The sequence below is a fragment of the Pelmatolapia mariae genome, linkage group LG3_W (genome assembly GCF_036321145.2).
Source record: "Pelmatolapia mariae isolate MD_Pm_ZW linkage group LG3_W, Pm_UMD_F_2, whole genome shotgun sequence".
In the NCBI taxonomy this organism is placed as follows: domain Eukaryota; kingdom Metazoa; phylum Chordata; class Actinopteri; order Cichliformes; family Cichlidae; genus Pelmatolapia; species Pelmatolapia mariae.
This window is the reverse complement of record NC_086229.1, coordinates 79584232-79609275: the sequence shown is the minus strand read 5'-3', so window position 1 is coordinate 79609275 and position 25044 is coordinate 79584232. Positions and strand designations below refer to the sequence as shown.

The 25044-nt window shown below is 44.9% G+C and overlaps 1 protein-coding gene across 1 annotated transcript; it reads right to left on the bottom strand.

Annotated features, from left to right (window-relative positions):
• Positions 1-18912: 18912 nt before the first annotated feature.
• LOC134619077 (calpain-5-like) lies at positions 18913-24860 on the bottom strand. Its single transcript, XM_063464815.1, has 12 exons — positions 24696-24860; positions 22813-22944; positions 22446-22657; positions 22091-22283; positions 21816-22009; positions 21402-21479; positions 20888-21311; positions 20694-20816; positions 20420-20616; positions 19489-19607; positions 19240-19376; positions 18913-19165 (listed from the first exon to the last, which is right to left on the bottom strand). The coding sequence occupies exons 1-12, from the start codon at positions 24858-24860 to the stop codon at positions 18989-18991; spliced, it is 2151 nt and encodes a 716-aa protein (XP_063320885.1). The 3' UTR covers positions 18913-18988.
• Positions 24861-25044: the final 184 nt, after the last annotated feature.

Sequence of the window (25044 nt, the reverse complement as noted above, 5' to 3'; positions counted from 1 at the left end):
TGCTCCACGTAGAGTTAGAGATGCGGGGTCCTACAGTAGGACCAGTGTTCGTTTCCAGTCCCTGGAAAGGCCTGCACATTTCACCTCCGGCCCACAGGGAAACTTTCATTAGCTGCTGTTGAGGGGCAAGCATCAGCTACAGTATCAGAGCCCCAAAACAATATCCCCCAGTTCCCCTCAGAATCTGATGGATCAGTCTCCTTTAACGCCTTGGCTATTGTCGAGGGCATTGAAGTGTGTGCTCTAATTGACTCTGGTTCCTTTGTCTCCCTTGTGAGTGAAGATTTTCGAAACTCTTGTCCAGCTTTGAAAAAATGGCCTATGGTAGCATCCTCTGTGCCAGCTCGTTCAGTCAATGGAGAACGTCTGGAAATCTTAGGCAAGTTAACCCTTGGTATTAGGCTTGGGACTCAGGTATGGCAGCAAGACTAGTAAGCACCTCTGAGTCCTCAGAGGTGCTTACCAGCCAGTCATACTAGGTTGGGATTTTCTGCAGAGGCGCCATGCTCTTCTCGACCTTAAAAACAAAGCACTGCAATTGTGGGACATGAACATTCCCCTGTTGCCCAAAGGACATGAGGTGGCTGCCTGCTGTAATGTTTCTGTGTTAGCGCCAACCAAAATTCCAGCTATGAGCGAAACTCTGATCACAGCCTGTGTGTCAGCAGCCACACTGGCTTCTCCTGTTACAACAGACTACTATGGTGTCTTGATCCCTAATCTAACATGTGACATTGTTGTGGCTCACACTCTCAGTGAAGTTCAGAATGGTACTACAGTGGTTCGAATGCTTAATCACTCCAGCGATGAAATTGAACTGCACCCTGGACAGCATCTTGGTGAGTTTCATTCAGGCTCATCTGTTGATATCATCCCACTGGAGCAGACATGCTGTGCTACTTCACCTGTGTATGATTCGACTCTGCCGGTAGAAATCGATGAAACAAACTTGTCACACTCCCAGGTTCAGTCCCTGAAATCACTTCTCCAGAAGTATTCAGGAATCTTCAGTAAGCACTCAGAAGACAGAGGTCACACAGGCATAATCAAGCATCATATTCACACAGGTGATGCTACACCGATTAAACAAAGAGCCAATAGAGTGACACCCGAACAGAGAGCTGAAATACAGACTCAAGTTGACAACCTTTTAAAGGCAGGTGTCATCGAAGAGAACTACAGCCCATGGGCCGCCCCAGTTGTGTTGGTGCGAAAGAAAAATGGTACGTGGCGTTTCTGTCTCGACTATAGGAAACTCAATGCAGTGACAATCAAAGACTCTCATCCTCTTCCAAGGGTTGATGATGCACTGGATGCTCTGTCAGGTTCTGCCTGGTTCTCCACAATGGACCTTCAACATGGCTATTGGCAGGTTGAACTGGAAGAGAAGGATAGTGAGAAAACTGCTTTCACAACCGGCAGTGGACTTTACCACTTCACGGTTATGCCCATGGGACTCACAAACGCTCCAGCCACATGTCAGCGGTTACTGGAGATGGTACTTTGTGGCCTTCCCTGGAAAACCTGCTTAGTGTATTTGGATGATGTGCTCATTTACAGCCGCTCTTTCGCAGAACATCTCCAGCACCTGGAAGAAATTTTCGGCAGATTCCAGGCAAGTGGCTTGAAGCTAAACCCCTCAAAATGCTGTTTTGCCAAAAAATCAATTTTCCTGTTGACTCCTGGGGGAGCATAGGTCCGCAACAACACCACGCCAACGGGCTCTGTTCTGGGCTGCTGTCTTCAGCTGGGTCCACGTCATTCCAGCGGCCTTCACTTCGCTCTCGACAGATCTTCTCCACGTCTGTTTGGGTCTCCCCACTTTCCTTTTCCCTTGTGGGTTCCAGTCCAGTGCTTGCCTTGCGACGTTGTCGAGTGGTTTTCGAAGTGTGTGGCCTATCCAGCCCCATTTTCTCTTCTTGATGTCTTGACCGACCGGGTTCTGGCTGGTTCTCTTCCACAGGTCTGTGTTTGAGATCTTCTCAGGCCATCTGATGTTGAGGATGTGTCGCAAGCACTTGTTGATGAAAATCTGTATCTTGCTGGTAGTGGTCTTGGTCACCCGCCACGTCTCGGACCCATACAGAAGGACTGCTTTCACACTGCTGTTGAAGATGCAGATCTTGCTGCGCTGAGATAAGGCTTTGGAGTTCCAGATGGGTCGCAGGGTGTTGAATGCAAGCCTTGCTTTGTTGATCCAGCTCCTAACGTCTTCATCTGTGCCGCCATCACTGTTGACTATGCTTCCTAGGTAGACAAAGCGGTTGGTTTCCATCAAGTCTTCTCCCTGTAGCTGCAGTGGATGTTCTTGTCGGTTGTTCAACCGCATCACCTTCGTTTTTCTGACGTTGATCTTCAGGCCGATCTTTTCTGCCTCCTCAGCGAGCCGGGTAAGCTTGGACTGTGCATGTTGCTGCTTATGGGACAGAAGGCTGATGTCGTCTGCAAAATCCAGGTCCTCCAGCTGTTTGGTGAGGGTCCACTGGATACCGGTGTTGCTGCCCTCTGTGGTTCTTCTCATGATCCAGTCCATGACGATCAGGAAGATTGTCGGTGACAGCATGCAGCCTTGCCTCACTCCGGTTTTCACTGCAAAGGGGTTGGTCAGTTTTCCATTGTGGATGATCTGGCAGGACGAGTCTTCATAAAGCTGTTGGATGATGTTGATGAGCTTCTGCGGAATTCCGTAGTGCTGCATCAGTTTCCACATGGTCTCCCTGTCGACGCTGGCGAAGGCTTTTTCAAAGTCGACGAAGGTTGTGTACAAGGGAGATTGCCATTCGATAGACTGCTCGATGATGATGCGCAGAGTGGCGATGTGGTCTGTATATGATCTGTCTTGTCTAAATCCTGCCTGCTCTGATCTCAGTCTCTTGTCCAATACCTCCGTCAGTCTCTCTAAGATGATTCTGGTCAACACCTTGCTTGGTATGGACAGCAGCATAATTCCTCGCCAGTTGCCACACTGGGATAGGTCACCTTTCTTGGGGAGCTTCACCAGGTACCCAAGCTTCCAGTCAGCAGGCACTTGCTCCTGCTCCCATATCTTCACTAGGAGCGGATGTAGCATCTCTCCTGCTGCTGCCGCGTCTGCCTTGAGAGCTTCTGGAGGGATGCCGTCAGGCCCTGGTGCCTTTCCATTTTTCAAGGACTTGATGGCCTTGGTGATCTCTGCCTTGGTTGGTGGATTGGTGTTGATACAGAGGGGCTCTTCTGCTGGTGGTATGTCGGGAACTGTTTGCGGTGGTGGTCGATTCAGGATCTCTTCAAAATGTTCCACCCATCTTCTTCTTTGCTCTTCGTCACTTGTACTGGTTTTCCCATTCTTGTCCTTGACTGGCTTACTTGGCTTGAAACTCTTTCCTGACAAGGTCCGGGTGATCTCATACACTCTCTTCATATTGTTCTGCTTGGCTGCTGTTTCAGCCTCTTCTGTCATACTGTGCACAAATTGTCTTTTGTCCCGTCTGGCACTCTTCTTCACTTCTCGGTTCACCTCCCAATATTGCACTCTGAGGTCTGTTTTCTCCTGTTGATCTTGACATCTGTTAATTTTCTGCTTCACCTCCTTCCTCTTCTCTATCTTCTCCCATGTTTTTTTTGTCATCCACCCTTTCTGCTCCCTTTCCTTCTTCCCCAGGACTTTGGTACAAACGGCCTTCAAGGTCTTCTTTATGTCTGTCCAGTGGTTCTCTATTGTCTCTTTGACCAGATCCCCCAACGCCTCGAACCTGTTCCTGACTTCACAGTTGAACTCTTTTACTTTCTTGCCATCTTTCAAAAACTGTATGTTGAACTTATGGTGTGGTCTTCCTGAAGAGTCGCAGATGGATCTCAACTTGGGCTTCAGTGTTGCCACTAGCAGCTGATGGTTTGAGGCTGCATCTGTGCCACGCCTTACTCTGACGTCCAGCATACTTCGTCTCCACTTGCGGTCGATGGTGAAGTGGTCGATCTGGTTGTCAGTCTTCCCATCTGGTGAAGTCCAAGTGGTCTTATGGATCTTCCTGTGTGGGTAGATGGTGCCACCTATGACTAGGTCATTGAAGGAACAGAAGTCTGTGAACAGCTCTCCGTTCTCGTTGCAGGTGCCTATGCCGTGTCTGCCCATGATAAGTTCTCTGTCTGTGTTGTCGCCTCAAACCCTCCAGTGGTTTCATTTCCTGACTTCACATTGCCATTTTCTCTGTATACTGATGCTTCAAGCACAGCTATTGGCAGTGTACTAGCTCAAAAACAGGGACAGCAAAAGAAAGTCATTGCCTATGCTAGCCATGCGCTTACAAAGGCAGAAAGAAAGTGGTTGACTTATGATCGAGACAGTGATAGAACTGGTCGCCGTGCTCGCTGGGCTCTTGAACTTGATCCTTTTGAATGGACTGTGATTCATAAAGATGGCCACTGCCACCTCAATGCGGACGCACTGTCACGTCGCCCTGTCACTGGTGAAACCGTAGAGCAGGACACGGTCTGCACTGCTTCTGCTAACTTGAAACCTGAAGAAAGGTGCATAGGTCCTGCAGGCCCGCCCAATTATAGTCCCTGCAGTACTGACCGAAAACACATTCCATGCAATGACTTTCCTGATCCACGACTGCAGTGTGCAGCGCTATCTGTTTCATCCACATTTGTGCTTGAGCTGCCTGAAGATGATCTCAAAAGTGAACAACAAAAAGATCCTGTACTGTCAGAAGTCATTGGCTGGAAAGCTAAGGGTTGGAAACCACCCTACTGGCGTATGAAAAAGTGCCCACCTCAGGAAAAAGTGCTATGTCACGAGTACTCTAGACTTACCTTTCACAATGGCTTACTCTGTCGTAAAGCTTTCAACCCGTGCCAAAAGTCAGTGTTGCATCAGTTGGTTGTTCCTGAATCTTTAAAAGACACTGTCCTACAGCTGCTGCACGGCAACCCAGTGTCCGGTCACCTATCAGCAGATAAGGTCCTGAAACATCCTCAGCAGCTATATTACTGGCCATTCATGTCACGTGACATCAGAATATGGTGCACACAATGCACTCCATGTGATGCCAGACGGAATCCCACACCTCATCACAGAGCTCCATTGAAAAGGATTGTTGCTGCGGAGCCATTTCAAAAGTTGGCAGCTGACATACTTGAACTCCCCATTACGAGTCGTGGCAACAGGTATGTGCTCATTGTTCAAGACTATTTCTTGAAATATGTCAATCTCTATGCTATCCCAGACCAACGTGCCACAACAGTTGCAAAATGCCTGTTTGAAAACTTCATCTGTCAGCACGGGGTCCCTGAAATGCTGCACACAGACCAAGGACGTCAATTTGAATCTGACCTGGTGAAACACCTGTGTCAGCTGCTAGGCATCCAGAAGACACGGACCAGCCCATATCACCCTCAATGTGATGGGATGGTCGAGAGGTTCAACCGAACACTTATTGACCAGTTAGCTAAGTTACTCCTTCAGCAGCCTGGCGAATGGGATGACTGCCTCAATCAAGTTGCTTTGGCTTACAACGCCAGTCCTCACTCTACCACTGGGTTTACGCCATTCTTTCTCACACATGGACGGATGCCTGCTAATATGCTGTTGCCTACTAACATGCCAGCATCATCTACTTCTGCTTCTCTTGCTGACTATGTCACCCAGTTGACTCAGAGACTTCAGTCTGCCTTCAGCACTGCTGCATGGAACAGAGATTGTGCCCACAACCAGCAGAAACAACTGTACAATAGGGGCATTAAACACACTCCTTATGTTCCGGGTGACTTGGTGTGGTTAAATGACCCCACTACAGCAAAGCAGAAACTTGCTCCACATTGGAAGGGCCCCTTTGAGATATTGGAGTGCCTTGGAACAGATGGAGAAAACCCTGGTGTCACGTACAGGATTCGTTACCTCCTGGACCAATCAGACAAGACTCAAATTGTTCACTACAATCGTCTCAGGCCTTACAATGCACCTGTCCCTAAAGGTGGAACCAACTCGCCTGCTGGTGACATACCTGTACAGCCCCAGATTCCACAATTGACTGCATTATCAGGTGCTTTGCCCTTCACAGCTTCAAAATCTGCAGCTAAATGGGGGGTGGAATGTTCAGGGCCACAGCCCTGCAACCTCATCAGACCCTCAGGTTTGTCAGCCACCACCTCTAAACCGGTCACGACCCCATTCCCACTCTCCTTTGTCCCCTTCTCCTTGGTCTGAGACTGTAACGACTTCCCCCTCTGGCCATGTGGTGATACACCAATCAGACATTGTCCCCTCAACTCCTCATCGAGTATCTGGTGTTTCACGGCGATGTGGGAGACATCAAGTTGTGCCTCCCAGATACCTCAAGGACTATGTTTTGAACTGAACTTGTTTTTGGTTTTGCTGTTGTTTTATTGTTGCCCCCTTGCTCGCAGCATGTTGTTTGGGAAACTGGGACGTTTCTTATGTGAGGGGGGGAGGAAAATGTAAAGTGTAGAAGTAAATTTAAATCTAATTTGGTATACAAAGAGGTGTTTACAAAGGTTATAAAGCTAGTTATGTAGCTATTTGGTGGTTACTTGTTTTGATATTTACATGTGTACACATTTGAATGTTTAGACAAGCATGTTCAAACCAGTAATAAGTATGTGTTATATCTACCTAGTTGTTTTCCCTGTTTTGATCTGAGTATAAGATTTCCTGGCTTCTGAGAGGCCAGTGAAGTATTCATGAGGGCGGTACACAGGAAGTGTGTGTTGTTGCGGTGTGCTGAGAGTAAAGAGGCTGCTAAAAAGTTATTCGTCTCCATCTTGCTGTTCCTAATTATTCAGAGAGATTCCAAACCATCTAGTGAACCCTTACGTTACATTAGTCTTATTTCTCTTTCTGGGTCGCAAAAAAACTTTTAACATATTTTCAGGTGAGAATGTAGCTGTGTAAACTTCAAATATCTGAGCCGATCGACACATTGTTTTCAAACCCCTGTGGTCTTTCACTACTCGGGTTAAACATGATATATAAGTCACTTTGATAACTTAAAAATGTTATTGTTTGGCTTTTTCAGAGTTGTATTTGTTCGTGAGTAAATCAGTTTGGCTGAGATTAAAGTTATTAGATTAGATTAAATTAAATTTAAATTTATTAATCCCTCGGGAGGGTTCCTCCAGGGTTTTCACACAGCTGAATAAACGTTAAACAGAAAACGAATTAAACAAAGTGTGAGACGGTTGAGAGTTTACGCCAGTGCCCTGTTATATTTTAGATAGCAAGGAGCAGACAGAAGAGTTTCACTCCACCGAGGGAGCTCGTGACGTACAATCCGGCTTTCTTTAGACCGCGAAGGCCGGGTCCTCAGGTGGAAGCAGCCTCTGAATTTGGACACCCCCGCTGTTTCCGGGGCGGCCAATAATAACGGTGACATTTAACGTATTTTATCCGATAAATAAACACTGTAAAATGTATTTATCCCCCCCCCCCAAACAGCCCTTTTGAATGTCTCCCTAGTATGGCCACAACACCTCACTTTTTTGCCACATGTATCGCAAACCACGTCTCAGCTGTTTGTGGAGGTAAAATACGTCCGCACAATTACGTTCAGCCATTGTTGTGAGTGCGCACGCCAAGGGGCTGCGAGACATTTATACAGCCGTATTTCGCACATGACTATGAAAGGCGGAAGAGGAAGTAGTTCCTTTGAATGTAGACAATCCGAATGTTATAGTTTCTTTCCACTGTGTTCCTGTTAATGATAAACTGCAAACTTACCCTAAATTACTAAAATATCGATATTTTAATGTGAGAATCGATTCTAGAACATAAATGATTGGTATCGGAGGAATCGATATTTCAGGATCGATCCACACATCACTAGTTTCTTGCATGTATCAGGTCATCACGCTGCGTATCAACCATCTAGCAATGGCCTAAAATGACCCAATTTTAGCATATAAACATCCACCACTCCTATTTTCTTTGGACTTTTCTCAATGTGATTAAGTACAGCAGTTTGCCAGCAGCAAACAGACTGGGATTGGATATCAAACTCTGTACTTGTCAGGGTATTACTAAATCAGTCTGTGACAAATGTTTGGTCCCGGAACATGAGGACTGGTACCAGGATTAGAGGAAGTGTTCCTCTGATGTGTTAAAGAACAACAAACACACAGGATGGTGGCAGCGGTGGTGAATCACAAACCGTCTCAGCTGTTGTTTCACGCAAGGATCTCAGAAAAATTGTCATGGCAACACAGCACATCTAATCTGATGAAACACCAGGTCAGTCATAAAATATATCTAAAATTGAAGAGTATATCAAATCTGAGAGCCAAATTCACTGACAGAGCTGCAGCTAGCATTAGCAATGATGATGATAAAACTGTTAGCAAGACATCAGCACTTTTTTGTTGTTTGCAGTAAATCACCCCAACTTGATGTGAGATGGCATGTCTGAAATATTAATATGATAGTATGCAAAAAATGTGACAGTGACACAAACCACATTGTCAGAAAATGACAGAGGCAGCTGGTGTGGTATGTAAAATGTTGGAAACTAGGGTGAACATATGTTGATTTTCAAAAAAAGGACACGTGGCCCATTCATGAAGGACTTTAAAAACACTGTTTGCTTAAAAAAACGTTAACATATTTAAACAATGCCTTCTCTGTGCGGTTAATGAATGGTGAAATAAAAAATGTCGTATAGGCTTTTACAAGTCAACAAGGGCAAAAAAAGAGGACAGTTGGTCTCCCTATTGTAAACAAATAAGAAAATGCATCAATGGAGAAGTTTGGATTTAATTTCTAAGAGAAATATTTGGACTTATCATTTCAACAGAAACACGATGAAGCTTTTTCTGTGATCAATAAGATGTAACTTATAAATTTACTGAAAATTCCAACTTTATTGGTCACCTCTGAGTCTTGGAAAATGCTACAGAGCAGCAGAACCCCCTGAAAACTGAACATTTTTAGCAATTTCAGTGTTATAGACACAAACATATTTTAATTTCATTATAAATGAAATTCGGTGACATCGTGCATTAGTAGCTATAATAACCCACTTTATAATTCTGGCAATGCTTTCAGCTATCAAGTCTGGCATTTTTATAAAGCAGGAGAGACTCGGAAGAGAAAGAGTCCAAAACAATAGTATTCACAGAGGTGTCGAACTCCAGACCTCAAGGACCGGTGTCCTGCAGGTTTTAGATGTGTCCTTGATCCAACACAGCTGATTTAAATGGCTAAATTGCCCCCTCAACATGTCTTGAAGTTCTCCAGAGGCCTGGTAATGAACTAATCATTTGATTCAGGTGTGTTGACCCAGGGTGAGATCTAAAACCTGCAGGACACCGGCCCTCGAGGCCTGGAGTTCGACACCCCTATTGTAGAGTCAGGTCATGTTATCCTAAATTCAGCTGACTTTTCATGCAGCTCTCAATTATGAGCACAGACAGAGAATGTGATTAAATGTGGTGAACACAGAGTGGATTCAGCCTGTGTGGAAACTGGCTCCACTGAACTGCAGTGAAAGGATGAAGGAGAGGTGTGTCTGCATTCACTACAAAGCCAGTTTGACCAATATTACTGGAAGAGCAGAGGAAAGGAAACAGCTCATGATCCACAATACAAAAAAGACACCGCCAACACAATCACGAGCAGGGGAAAAATCAAGTTTGTGTAGCATACAGCGAGAAGCCAGTTAGCCAATCAGTGGTGACACAACCCACTCTCTGCACCAATTAGAAGATACAATTCCACCTAGTCATTAGGTACATGCTTTGACGAGAAGAGTTTGGTCCGAGCTGCAGGTGGGGAGAGTCAGCAGTGATTTTACTCACTGTTTGGATTTTGTTCTTTCTTATACTGTTAGTGGTGTGCGTCCATGACACTACTAAACCACACCATCACTTTACCACACGGCATATAGCATTTTACTGCACTCTAAATCCCCTCACTCACATTATGGATGAGCATCCTGGATTCTTGTTCAATAAATGAGTGAACGACAGATACATGAGTGGAAGTGGATTTTGCGGATAAGCCATCTGTTCTTATCAGACAACCCTGTTGAGATTGTGGGTTCATAGAGTCAGCACCTTATCACCCTGGCATTCGTAGTTCAGGAGGTCAAGTCCTCTCTCTTAAAGTGACATCCTCCATTATGTGGCCAGATGGGTTGCTCGTGTCTCTCTCTCTCTGTCGCTCACTCCACCTTCTCTCTCTCTTTCCGCTGCACTCGCTCCTTGTATGACGTGATTGGACTAATTGGGAACCCACCTGCACATTGATTACAGGGTGGTGTATGTTTGTATAAAGGGAAGCCGGGTTTTTTTGTTGGTTCATTCCTCCCTAGCTTCTGGCGCAACGCAGCAGTAAATGCTGGCCTATTGTTACGGATTAATTTACCGAAACAATCGGATTGTGTGACAGCTACAGGTAGACTTCCGTTTGACATCTGATTTCTCTCACAAGTAGTGGAACTTGTAGTAATATTTCTGCGGCCCCTTGTGGTGCGGCCGTTTCTCTTTTTCCTTTACTCCAGCGTGGTGGAGAGAAGTGTTTGAATTACGTCCACCGTGCAGTATAGTTCCTCCGGTCTTGGGGTAAGCCGCTTATATTGTAGCCAGTAGCATTTGTAAATTAGAAAAGATTAAAGTTATATTTTCACTTGTTTGTAGGGTTTGATTGCTGCCGCACCCTCTCAGTGACCAATCGCCTGATCTTAAGTGAAGAGTTGAGACGCCTGCCTAGCTGCTGTTTCAGGGCTCCTCCTCAGTGGAGCTGCTGTCTTTTGTTGGCTGTTTTGCTCCCGCTGTTTTGCCTCGCCTCGCCTCGTTGGGGCTTTGGGTTTCATTCGGAGCCCCTTATGGACTATTGTTTGCAATCCATCTTCCGTGGCTGGCTAGGGTGATCTTCAGCTGCATATCGGGCTGGTACTAAGACACTGATACTGCCTCTGCTCGTTGCTCCCGGTTTGTGGGGAGTAGTGATGGGTCGGTCGCGAACGAAATGGCTCTTAGAGCCGGATCTTTGACGTGAACGACACGAGCCGGCTCCTTATCGCGAGCCGTGGGTTTTTTTCTTTCTCTCACCCTCTCTCTCGCACTTTTTTTCCGCTTCACTCCGCACGCGCCTTGTGCTTTGCGCTGGGCAGAGGGGGGAGGGGCGGTAGTTACACTCTCAGTAGCACAGGAACAGAGCGGGAGGGAAAGAGAGAGAAAGAGAGCCAGGGACAACAACATCACATTAAAAAGGTATAGTAATCATCCACAACTATTTTCAGTTGCAGATGATAAAGGATTCAGAAAGTTTATTCATGCAGGCCTATATGACAGAGAATATGCGTCTTCTTTTTCTTATTTTAATTTATATTTAATTGTGTTGTGGTTTGCAGTGTTTTGTGTTGTTTCATTTTAAATTTGTTTAAAAGGAAAAGCTGAAAATTTAAATAGTTAAAAGCTGAAGAGTGACTAGTTGGTTTTTGTATTATATGATTTATTTATTACATTTTATGTGGAGTGACTAAATAAAAGTATATTTACGGTGGCCCCTAGAGACAAAGCAGCACGTACAAACTTCAAAACACGTACAAACCCTGAAGCACGTACATACTCCAAAACACATAAAAACTCAGGCTACGTCCACACGTACCCGGGTATTTTTGAAAACGGAGATTTTTCTATGCGTTTGCACCTTTCGTCCACACGTAAATGGCGTTTTCGGTCACTGAAAACGGAGATTTCTAAAAACAGTTTAAGCGGTTCATCAATCCTCTGCAGAGACCCATCCCAACCTTATCAGATTTGGCAGAGTGGCTTGAATATGAAGTCCACATTCAAAATGATGTTGTGTATTTCCATCATCCTCAGCAGCCTCAAGAGCCACGTGTGGATCATGAGAAGGGTGCCGGAGCCAAGCAGGGATCAGCGACAGTGACCACAACAGTCTTATTGGGCTACGACCCTCCTGCTACCCACATAGCAAGCAGGTCTGGTCCGGATCTGGTATCAAGCCAGCACTGCTGGCCCATAGAAAACAGGCCTGGCCCGGATCGGGCATCAAGCTGGCACTTTTGACTGACTGGTGTCATGGCAGAGTGTATGTCAACCAGATCTGCACCAGGTCTGGCAATGACGCCACTGTTTATGTGATGGCATGCCATATCTGGCCCAATTATGGTTTGGTTTATGTGGCCCAGGCCCATAGAAAACAGGCCTGGCCGGGATCTGGCATCAAGCTGGCACTTCTGACTGACTGGTGTCATGGCAGAGTGTATGTCAACCAGATGCAGGCAAGGTCTGGCAATGAGGCACTATTTATGTTCCTATTTTCCTATTTTAGTTAGAAGTCCCAAATGCCATGTTGCAATACTATACTGCTATGGTAGCCAACGTTTCAAATGCAGGTTTGACAGGTTTGTGAGTAGAGATGGACCGATCCAATATTACGTGTCGGTATCGGTCCGATACTGACCTAAATTACCGGATCGGATATCGGAGAGAAATAAAAAATGTAATCGATCCATTAAATATCAAGAAAGCACCTCACAAACTTGCGACATGGCGTAACCCAGCTCATAACCTTAGCACGTTGGAGAAGTATGCATCACATGATAGAGCGGCTGTAGCGTGCGAGACCTGTCGGCGGTTTGGTTGAGCATTTGGCGCCTTGCTACGAAACCGGCATTTCATCTCCGAGAAAGTCATCCCAGAGAGAAGTAAAGCAAGTTCATCTCTGAATGTTTGTAAAGCATTCCCACGTTAAGCTTAACACCCAATGTATGGAGCGACTGCCTCTCCCCCTCTCTCTCCTGCTGCTACTTCAGTCACGAAACTGATCAGTGATCAGCTGATCGGCTTTTCTGTCGCCACTCTCGTCTCTCTTGTATGTTTTTGGCCCACTTTGCACCAGAAAGAGGAAACCAGCGGCTGAACAAGAGCAGCATGTTTAAGCTTGATATGTTGTTGCTAGAATTTATTTCATATTACTTTCTATACCAGGATCCTTTTCTACGTAGCTGACGGCTGGTAACTGTGCAGGGGCGGGTCTAGCAAAGTTTTGCCAGGGGGGCAGGTAGGGCATTAACAGGGAAAGGGGGGCACAAAGACATACTTTTCTTTCTTATTCTCATTTAAAATGTCTAGCTTTTAATAAGTAATTATCTGAATCTTACAACCAAAGTTTTAATTTGATGTAAAATGTATAGACGTCCATTACTGTATATAGTAACTATTAAGTCTAATATACCCTAGTAAGCTATAGCACTTTTGCCTTTAGGAAGGTACCATCTGTGCAGTCTGCAATTCTGTGCAAGAAAGATGTTGAATCTATTTAAATATTGTGAAAAAATAATTGATTTCTGTGCATTTGTTTTACACATGCATTAAATTAAAGTAGATTATGTTGATTAAGCATTATAAGGCGGAGGGTGGGGGGTGGTTCCCTATTTTTTATTTATTTATTTATTTTTTTGCTGGGAGTTTGCAACCCTATTAGGTTGTTTAATATTTCTGCTACGTACTCTTTAAAACACCAGAATAGGGAGGATGGTGTAGGTTTAAGTTTATTAGATTGATTGGTATTGCCAAACAATGAAATATTTTGTGCAGTGTATTTTTTGCATACAGGTATAACAGAATAGCTTTCCCACATAGCAAGCAGGTCTGACCCAGATCTGGTATCAAGCTGGCACTGCTGGCTGACTTCTGGCATGATAAGACGTATGTCATCCAGATATGGGCCAGGCCTGGCATAGATGGCACTGTTTATGTGATGGCATGCCACATCTGGCTCGATTGTGGTTTGGTTTATGTGGCCCAGTCTCATAGAAAACAGGCCTGGCCCGGATATGGCATCAAGCTGGCACTTCTGACTGACTGGTGTCATGGCAGAGTGTACATCAACCAGATGTGAGCCAGGTCTGGCAATGATGGCACTATTTATGTTCCTATTTTCCTATTTTAGTTAGAAGTCCCAAATGCCATGTTGCAATACTATACTGCTATGGTAGCCAACGTTTCAAATGCAAGTTTGACAGGTTTGTGAGTTTACACTTTATCCAAAACCTAGTGAGGGTTTGCTCATCTTTGCCAGTGGGTGGCTGTAGCTCACGTGGTAGAGCAGGTCACCTATTGATTGGAAGGTTAGTGGTTCATTCCCTGGCTCCTCCAGTCTGCATGTTGTGTGTATGAATGTAATTAGAAAGCACTCAGTTAAGAAAAAGTGTGTGATTGAGTGAATATGGCATGTTGTATAGAGCTCTTTAACTAATTTGGGAGAGTAGAAAAGCGCTGTATAAGAATCAGTCCATTCACTGTCTGAACAGAGTTTTGTCATGTTACTTTTGCACTATTATGCACATGTTGTTATTACATGGCTTAATTAAGGTACACATTAGGCTGACAACTGGGGCCAGAGCTGAAACTGTTCTGGGCCAGCACAGGCCAGCAGTGTGTCTGCAACTGGCCCGTGGCTGCACACAACTTACACATGGCCCACATACCGCAAAGAATGACGGCCCTTTGGTGGCCCAGATCAGGTTTGCTAGAGTTAGTCCACACATGGGCCAGCACAGGACCACCAGTGTGTCTGCAACTGGCCTTGTGCTGGCCCATGTGTGGGCCACCTCTGGCAAACCAGATCTGGGCCACCAAAGGGCCATCATTCTTTGCGGTATGTGGGCCATGTGTAAGCACATTGTGTGGGCCAGATCCGGGCCATACCAATTTTGCTATGTGGGTTTAGTGTTTTGGTTTTTAAAACTTGAGTATGAACCTATAAAAAATGCAGCAAGAAATTAAAAAAACAGTTTTGTTGATTATAAAATGAACTATATTGGATTCATATCAGTATCAGCAGATATCCAAATTTATGACATCGGTATCGAACATAAAAAAGTGGTATCGTGCCATCTCTATTTGTGAGTGTACACTTTATCCAAAACCTGGTGAGGGTTTACTCATCTTTGCCAGTTGGTGGCTGTAGCTCAGGTGGTAGAGCAGGTCACCTATTGATCGGAAGTTTAGTGGTTCGATCCCTGGCTTTTCCAGTCTGAATGTGTGTCAATGTAGTTAGGAAGTGTGCAGTTAAGAGAAAGTGTGTGGTTGGGTGACTGTGGCATGTTGTATAGAGCACATTGATTAATCTGGAAGAGTTGAAAAATACTATATAAGAATCAGTCTATTCACTGTCCGAACAGAGTTTTGTCATGTTACTTTTGCACTATTATGCACTATTATGCGCATTAGGCCATAGCTGAAACTGTTCTGGGCCAGCACAGGGCAGCAGTGTGTCTGCAACTGGCCCGTGGCTGCACACAACTTACACATGGCCCACATACCGCAAAGAATGACGGCCCTTTGGTGGCCCAGATCAGGTTTGCCAGAGGTAATCCACACATGGGCCAGCAAAGGACCACCAGTGTGTCTGCAACTGACTTTGTGCTGGCCCATGTGTGGGCCACCTTTGGCAAACCAGATCTGGGCCACCAAAGGGCCATCATTCTTTGCAATATGTGGGCCATAAGTAAGCACATTGTGTGGGCCAGATCCGGACCATACCAATTTTGCTATGTGGGTAAAGGATCAGAGCTTCCTAAGAAGGCACTGCTTCCAGTTTCCAAACTGGGGAAGCCAAAGGAATTCTACCCCTTCTGTAATAATCTTTAGCACTATTTCAATAAGTGCAACGATTTCAAGAAGCTCAGTACGGAGCAGAAGTTGTCTTGGACTCAAACAGGCAAGCGGTGCTGGACATGCGGAAGGGACCATCCAGAGGCGCAATGCTACCTGAAAGCTAGATGACAGCAATGCACTCAGATGCATTTGGAGGTACTCCATGAGGTTGTTGCATCGTGATACAAAAGCTCTGACAGACCAGTGGAGAAGGCTGTCCAGCCCGTCACGTATTACCTTGATCCCACGTGGAGGAGCAGTTGCGTCCTACTGAAAATGGTCATGGTATGCCTCTATAATGGCAAAAGGAAGCTAGAGCCGTACGCCATCCTGGACGATGGGTCAGAGCGCACAATCCTTTTTCATAATGCTGAGCACTGGATGAGCAGGCCGTGCTGGACGCAGATGAGGCAGGACCAGACTTGGAACTGATCTATACTGAGACGCAGTTAGAGGTCCAGATGGCAGCATGGTGGCTGCTGGTGGTAGCATGGCAGCTGTGGATGGTTGAGCTGGTGCTGATGGTGATGCCATTGATGGCTGGAGCAACTCCTCGGACCCTCCAGCAGAGACAGATGGCTGGACAGCACCATGCAATCCGCGGAACGCTGGAGTGGGTCACCAGAGTCCCCAGCGGGAACAGACACAGCAGGTGTGGGGACGTCTGGCTAAGACGAAGTCAGTTGAGACTGCGTGAAACACCCAGCAAGCTCTGGATGCTTTTTGTGCTGCAGCGAGACAAAGTTAATTGCACGCTGGGTGAGCTCGCCTGAGCTCTCTGTAGAACTGTCATCTCTGGAGAGAGTGATACTCTCCAGAGATGCCAGTTCTTGGGACACAGAAACCGTCTTTGTAATATTGTTTCCCTGCTGAGAATGAGCAGGTAAAAAACAGTCCTTTACATTCACATCCTTAGAGTTAACAGTCCTGTTAACTCCGGGCTCGGCCGGAGCAACACGAAAACAGTCCATAAAGACCTCAGAACCTGGCTCTGAAGAAACCGTTTTAAAGGCCTCTGCGGTTATCTTAGCAGTAAAACAATCATCTTTAGTTGGATTTACAGACTCTGGGTTAACAGGCTCAGAAACAGAAAACTCTACATCAGAATATACTGACTTAAAATTTAGAGATTTAGGAAAAACAGGAGAATAACAGTCTTCCTCACACATGGGTCCAAAAACAGGAAACACAGTCTCTGCTTTAATCAACTGGGCAGTACGATAGTCCATAGTAAGTACTGGTTCAGACTAAACATTAAAAGTTTGTGATTTTGTCCCTTGTGTAGTGTAGCAAACAGTGTGGTACAAACAGAAATCTCAGGTTTTTCAAAATCAGAAACAAAATCAGAGTTCTTGTTCATAGGGCAAAGAGAAACAGCTTTTAGATCTCGTGAGGTGAGGTCCTCAGTCACAGTCTTAATTGTTGTGATTGATTTGCGAGGGGTAACGAAAAAGTCTGTTTTACTCACCATGGCCGTCTGTTCTGAAGAAGTCCCTGGTGTGGGCTGTGGCAGGCAGGATGAAGGACCCAAATGTAGGACTCAGAAACGGAAAGTAAAACTCAAAGTACAGCTTTTATTGCTGGAAAAACTCTTTGTGGGAGTAAAAATCACAAGAACAAACCAAAACCTTAAATGCAGAACTAAAACCTGAACTGGGAACTGGAACCAAGAAACTAAGAAATTCAAGCCAGGCAATCCTCAGGACACAAAGCGAGAATACACAGCACGATGCGATTGTCAGTCACCGCTTGCTGTCGCATCATACACAAAGTACTGAAATACACAGCGGAGTAATCAGGGAACGGTAGACAGAAAGGAAGCACAGCTGGGAGAAATTAATCAGGATGAGACAAGCGAGGCAAAACTAGACGCTCTAACAACACACACAAGACTATCATAGTAAAACAGGAACTGCGACAGCACACACAGACACAGACTTATACTCAGACACAAACTTCCCACCACAACAATGCTGACATGATACAGAGGGAACAGAAAAACAGGGATGACTAGACCAGGACAGACAGAGCAGACATGAGAAACGCAGAACAGGGACTGTCAAAAATAAAAAAGAATTAAACCAAAACCCAAGACAATATTAATCAAAACAGCACAACTAATGAATCAGAACATAAACCATAATACAGAACAATACCAAAATACAAGAAACTCAAAATGCTGGGTCAAAATGACCCAGAACTAGCTCCAAGTGATGTAAACGGATATTTCATTACATCCACTCATCCTGTACTACGTACTGACAAAGAAAGGAGCGCAGTGCTGTTAAAACTTTGATTTTAATTTTATATGTTTATTCTTTAAAAAGAAAATCAATTTTTTTAAAATAAAAGAGTGGGAGCTGTGTGTTGATTCTCTGTCTGCAATAGTCTGTAATCTGAACCTCTCAGTATGACCATAAGAGATAAAAATAGTGGTTAAGTCTGATTTGTTATTGCTAATTCTAGGTTTTTTACTAGGTTTTATTTTATTTTATTTTATTTTATTTATGAAAATGTAAAATTACACATTGTTACATAAAAATCATTTGTGGCCTTCCCCCTGAGACAAGAGTAGGTCTAAGTCTGCTCACCTTCACTTTGTGCCGTTCCTTCCTCCTGACTCGTATCAGATGGATAACACATTATTGACTATAGTTCAGAACTATAGTGTACTATAGTAAGGATGTCTGGGTTTTCCCTTAGGAACAGGGCAAGTTGCTCTGTCATTCGGGGAGGGGGGGCTGAGAATAAAGCTGATGCTCCTCCACATAAATGAAAGGAGCCAGTGGAGGATGTTCAGGCATCAGCCTAGGCATTTCCAACTGCAGGGAGATGGTGGGGCAGACACAGAACATGCTGGAGAGATTATGGCTCTTAGCTGACTGACCATTTCAATGACTGAAGGCAAGTAGGTCTGCTGAGTGATGATAAAATAAAACAGGCTTACACAGTGTTTATAGTTTAATTATGAGAAATGCAAATGTGAGCCAAATATTGCCATTTTTATTGAATAAAACAAAAGATAAATAATAAATCAATAAAAAGACAACACATAATAATACGTATTTTAAAATAACATACAAACTGGTTTCGGCGCTTTTCTTGTTGAACTGCCGAAGTTGTTGTGCCTGCATAACTCAGCAGCAGATCAGCACAGAGCATCTGTCAGTACATTAATAACCTAATTATTAAAGTCCCACAGCAAAGTGCAAGAGACCAAGCAGCTCACTGTGGCTTAAAATACAACAGGTCAAAAAAAACAAAAAACTACAGCACCTTTTGTCACACAGCTTTATTTAGTTTAGTAGTATTTGCTCATCAGCTTCTACCTGAGAGGGCAGTGTTTGTCAGGGCAGCCAGACTGTCACAAGTCTGTGAGGCACATGCTGGAAGACGTCTCAAGATATACGCAACCTCTGAGCCCTGAACGAGACCGTCCGCCTCGCAGATTCATCACGAGGCTTCGACTCCTCTCAGACTCGGCCGTCTGGAGTCGAGTCTCACCGAGGAGCGAGTCCCACAGCAGACCTCTGCTGTATATCTGTCAATACACAGGAAGCCCATTAGCCCTGTGTGTTTGTGTGCTGCATGAGAGGGAACAGGAATGTGCCAAACCTCAACAGAGATGTCTGTGTTGGGGTATCTCCTGTAGAAGATGGTTCTCAGGTTGAATTCAGGGTTTCCGCTCTCCTTGAACACCCGCGTCCTGACGTTGTCATTCTCACATCTCACTACAGCGTAAACATCGGGGGCTGTGGAACAAAATCCAGCACGGTGTAAAGAAAGAAGGAAAGAAAACACCAAGGGAGATATGTGCAATAATTAAGAGTCTGTCCAAATGTGAGTCTTTCATTTTGCAGTCACCTGTTTGTTTGGGAGGGCTGAGTCCTGACGCCCTGCGGAGATAAACTGTGGTTACCACTGTGGGCTGAGGTAGAAAACAGTGGAGCACAGAGGGAGACGGTAAGTCCTCCCTCAGTTCCCTTCATGGAAAAAAGAAAATAACTAAATTAGAGGAAGAGGACTGGGAATACTGAAGAGAAAAAGAGGTTGTTGCTGTAAAAGTGGGAAAAATTAATTGTAAGAAATAATATAAACTTTATGATGCTAATAGTGATTTTATATTGATTTTTATAAACTGTCAAAAAAAATTTCTGTCATATTTAGTTTGTTTGTTTTTTGTTTTTTTCTCTGTTCCGTGGAAGGACAAAACCGCCAAATTGAAAATTATTTGAATTATAAATACAAAAATAATTAATTAATAAATAAATATACTTTATGACTAAATAAATATTAAAACTTTTCCATTACTCAATTTAAAAAATGTCATTTACATTTATTTTTCTGTTACTTCCTAAACCTTTCCTGTATTATTTAATTTTGTATTTATTCACCTGATTACTTACTATTTGATTTTTTATTTTAGTTTTAGTAATTTTAAAATCTTCGTGTTAATTAGTTGAACATCTGTAAAGATCTCCTGAGTAGAAGCAACAATATCTGTTTTTACTAGGATCAATCATCCAGTATGTGAAATGCTGAACTTGTAAAAGTGCCACTTGAAGAATAAATTGAAATGCAGAAAGTCAGTAGGTAAATACATTAAAAGTTAGATGGAGAATTCAAAACACTGGAAACATAAATTGTGGCAAATATAAAAATAAAATTGTAATAAAAATTGTTTTTTGGTTTTTAAACCTTTGGGCAGCTTTGGTCCTCCGTACCTTTTCAGTATCTACAAATAGCAAACTGTTCAAAGCTATTTCTAACCCTTCTTTCCTGACCAGCATTTCACCTGAGTCTGATACGAGAGTGGGAGAAGAGGCGAAGCAGGAAGCGTCCAGTGACGCCCGGCAGGAAGGTGGTGGGCAGCACAACATAACGTCCCAGAGTCAGAGTTCCCCTCAGTGTCACACTGCGGGAATCCATGTAGATGGAGCTGGCCGCCTGCTCCACCACGCACTGCACCCGACTGCAGCGGTTCACCTCCACCTGCAGATGATGAGGAAGAAGTGAAATGTTTTTTTTATGACTCAAAAAGCGTGAGGTTGCTCAGTGGCCCGGCTCACCTTCAACACCTCAAAGCCAATAGGCAGGTTTTCTCCTTTTCCATTTTTCCTCCACATCCTCCTGTCCTCCTGCTGCAGACAGATCAGCACCTCCTCCTCTTTGGCTCGCACCTCAAACATGAACTAATAAGAATGAAAAGTCATTTTTAGCATTCATGTGCTGGTGCAAACCCTGGTTTCAATCTTGTATTTACCTGTGGATTGTGCAGGAAGGTGTCCCTGTGATTGATACATCCACCACACCGGCTCCTCTTATCCAACTCCACCTTCCAGACTCCATTCACCTTCCCACCACCCTTTTCTGCTGTCACTTTGTTCACATCAGGCTCAATTTTTTTTCTTTTCCTTCCTTCCTGTTGACTCTCACCGAGTCGATCCTCCTTTCTGTTCCCACGCTGCTTGGTCCCTCCAGGCCCGTTGCTGCTCTTACTCAGGGTCAGTGTAAGGTTACTCTGGAGAACAGTGGGTGGAGGTGCTCCATGGGTGGGGGGAGGTAGAACCCACTCCCCGTAGCAGCTCACTTCTCTCCAGCGAGACTTGGGCCACAGCAGAGTCCTCTCCACCAGTCTGCACACCACCACATCTGTAAAGTGTTGACAGAAGTCCTCGAAATCCATCCTTAGGTAAAAGGAAAAGAAAAAAATGTGAGGCAGAAACCAGCTAACCCACATGACTTTTTGTTCTTCAAATAATAAAACTCAGAAGTACCAAAACTCCCCAACATCACGAACAACGAGCCCCATCTTGTCCCTCTCTGCGCGACTCAGTTGCTGCCACTGCTCTGACCTGCAGGGGGCACACAAGGACAAAAAGTGGAACACTTGGAAAGGACATAAAAATAAAAGCAGTGTTTCAGCTTCTAGAAACCTTTATTGATCCATTTCTCAGACTTCCATGATGTGAACAGCAGATGTCCCCCCCACCCCAGTAAAATAAATTCGAAACTATAGTAAAATGTCAGAATCTCTCCAGAATATCAGCAGTGGCATTATAAAATGCTGCAAACCACAGTGACACTGTTAAAGTCAGCAAAGACTTTTCCCCCCAGAGCTCCTACAAAATGCTCTCAGCAGTCTGACATGTGGCAGAAGCCAATGCAAAGAGTTCAAAGTCACCTCTCACCTCTGACTCCAGGCACCGGTCCAATCTGTGGTCCCCCACGGGTTCCTCATGCGGACCATAAAGAGTCTGGATGTCCCGCCTGTCTTCAGTACCTTCTCCCCCAACCTCACCTTCCTCACTGCCGTGATCCCGTAGGCGTGTCCTCGCACGAGCCCACACTCCAGCACTGACTCCACGGTCTCTCCCTCTGCAGGCTGAGAAACGTGAAACAGTGAAATCATTTCAACCCATCTCTTTACCAGTTTTTCAAAATGTTCAAGACTCAGAAGCCCTACCCGTATGGAGCAAGTGATGAGTGATTTACATTCATGGACCTTGGTTAAAGTCTGGAAGAGCGCCCTCCTCTGGTCACTGTGCAGTCTCAGGGCCTCACTATCCAGACTGAGAGGCTCTGAAACTCCACCAGTGAAGTCGATCAGGGCCTCTGCAGTGTTCCCTCCCTCCAAGGCCTCGTAGCAGCCGTTAAGTCTAAAAGGCGAGAGAGGGATTGAGTGATTGATTCAGGATCATTAGACATTAGGATTGCCATAAGTAGTGGTTGTGGCAGTCAAGACGTAGGTTCAGCAGCCTGCATAAAATTAACAACAGTCCCATCAAATATCAAAACCAGCATTTTCTGCTGATGCTCACTTGGCGTAGGCCTTTTCCAGCAGGGCGCTCCAGAACTCTCGTGGTGTTGCCGAACGGCAGAAGAGCAGCACTCCATCCTCACTGACAGGCAGGTGATCATCTACAACAACATCCATCCAGCGACCAAGACGCCAGAACCTGAAATGGAAAATTCCTGCATACAAGTCAGGACGCTTTGGATTCCACTCCTGATTCAAATGATCGGGGATGACCTGGGAAGAGGAGAGAAGTGGATAAGGAAGGTTGAAGAGAGACAAGGAAGGAACTAGGAGGAAATGCAGAGAATGCAGAGTAGGGACGATAGTAAAGAATAAGGAAAAAGAGGAAAGATGATTGTGAAGAAGGTGAGGGGAAAAACACACACAACCTTTTTCCATAGTGATGGCTCAGACGCCAGGCAGGAAATGGCTGCCACCATCCAGCAGTTACCCAGACTTCCTTGGTGCAAATCACGAGTGCTGATGCCATCGACAAACAGACGGGGGTCCTTACAAATCTCCTGGAGAGGAAGAGAGATCAGGCTTATGACAAAAAATCTGCGACGTAGTTAGCAATCACCTCGCAGGCTGCAGGAAAACAATAACGCTTCAGCAATAGACTGTATATCCACAGCGTGTCTTTGCCCTGTCTTCCTCCTCTCACTCCAACCGGTCGCAGCAGACAGCCAACCCTCCCTGAGCCTGGTCTTGCTGGAGATTTCTTCCTGTTAAAAGGGAGTTTTTCTTCCCGCTTGAAGCTAACCTCAAGTGACCACAGTTTCTGGTCGTCACTTTCGTATCCTAAGTTTGGACCACAGTTTTTCCACCTTATCAGCAACAGCAGGTTCATTTCTTATTTGTGCATCAAGGAGCCAATGAGCTCCTACCTACACATTTCTAGGAAAATACAGGGATTGTTCATCACTGCGTGACAGCTAATGGGGTGAATGGCATCTGTGTCCACCTGGGATGTGAGATCCTGTGATGATAGTAGCAGGCTTGAACCTAAATCTAAAGCTGAAAGGAAGGTCGGTGTTCATTATTATCGGTGAGTTCATCTCTAAAAGCAGGTTGTTTCGTGAAGCAGCTTTAAACGACACAGTTAAGTGGAGCAAGCACTGTCATTAATGACTGCAGCAGCTCGTATCATCACAGAGTTTTATGGGGCCTGCGGGCTGATTCAGTCAGGATGTCAAAGCACTGCTGAGGAGACAGATCCTGTGTGTGTAGACCTTCTGCTCTCACTTTGGATGGGATCAGGTAACTGTAGAGGTGTCACTGCACACACACACGCAGAAAGATACACTCTGGGTGGCCATAACTTCTTCAGCTGTAACACTAGACAAGAAATAAACCTTCTTTACGAGGCTATCATGTTCGTAACAAGCTTCAGATGAGACCACGGAAATTATGAACTGGATAGTTTTGATAGCAAATGGGAAGTTAGGGTGTGTTTGTGTTTGTGTGCCAGCAGGGTGAAGCGACAGGTGACACCCTATCATCTGTGTTGATACACGCTTAAAATACCCGAGTAGTGCATTAGGAACACAATACCTTTAACCCTTTCTCTCCAGCTCTGAGTCAACAAATTAATCGTCAGCAGCGTTTCACATTAAGAGCACTGAAGGCCTGGCAAATATACTGAATGAACTCCTTGAACTAATGACCCCGATGGGAAATACCCAGGGATTTCTGATCCTTTCACATGTTTCACCGTTTGGATTAAACAGATTTTCCTCAGCACAGCACAGTGAGGATCAGTGTCCTGAAAATTAAAACATGTCAGACGGGCATAAAACTCTGTAATCATAAAGTTACTGGACCATCAAATGTCTGATAAATATCCACACTAAACAACAATCCCTTCGACCTCAATTCACCTTAACATTTCACTGGTTTAATCCAAGTGTATTGCCACACCCTTAGCTCTCTGTGGACGCAATAAAAACCTATAGTTAGACAGCTGTACCCATCACAACAGTGTGGTAAAAACACCTGGGCTATTTAAATTGGCTTGTGCTTTTTCTATACTCAGCTATACACACCCACAATCCCACTAATACAGCGGTCCGTCATCGACTTGCTCCCTGAGGGCTAAGGTTTCACCAGCTGACATGACGCCTGTCCTTTAATAGAAAGTGCTTTAATTAACCCAATCTGCTGAAATGCAACATGTGGAGGCAGCAACTCAGTTTAGATGTGGAAGGGGAGGAGATGTATTTCAAGTTAAAAAACAAAAAAAATTCTATTTTACACTTCACGTCTAACTCACCCTCGGCCTCTTCCAGGTCAGACCCGGTGGAGGCTGTCTCTTGTAAAAGAGGGACTGGTCTGTGGCAGGGAATAGAGGATCCTTGAAGAGCGCTCCTCGACGGAGGCAGGCCCGCCGCAGCTTGTGAAAACTCTGGCCCTGGAAGTCATACACTCGTTCTGGCATCCTGGTTGGGCCTCAGAGGCCTTAAAGGAAGGTGGAAAGCAGATGAGAAAGGGGAGAGAGGGTCAGAGAACATACTGTAAGAAACTGGAGCTATGCACTGCTAAAGTAGTGCGGGGATATGCTCACAGCATGCTCACTGGGCAATCATATGATTGTTGGGGTTTACTCTGTTTCCTTTGTATTA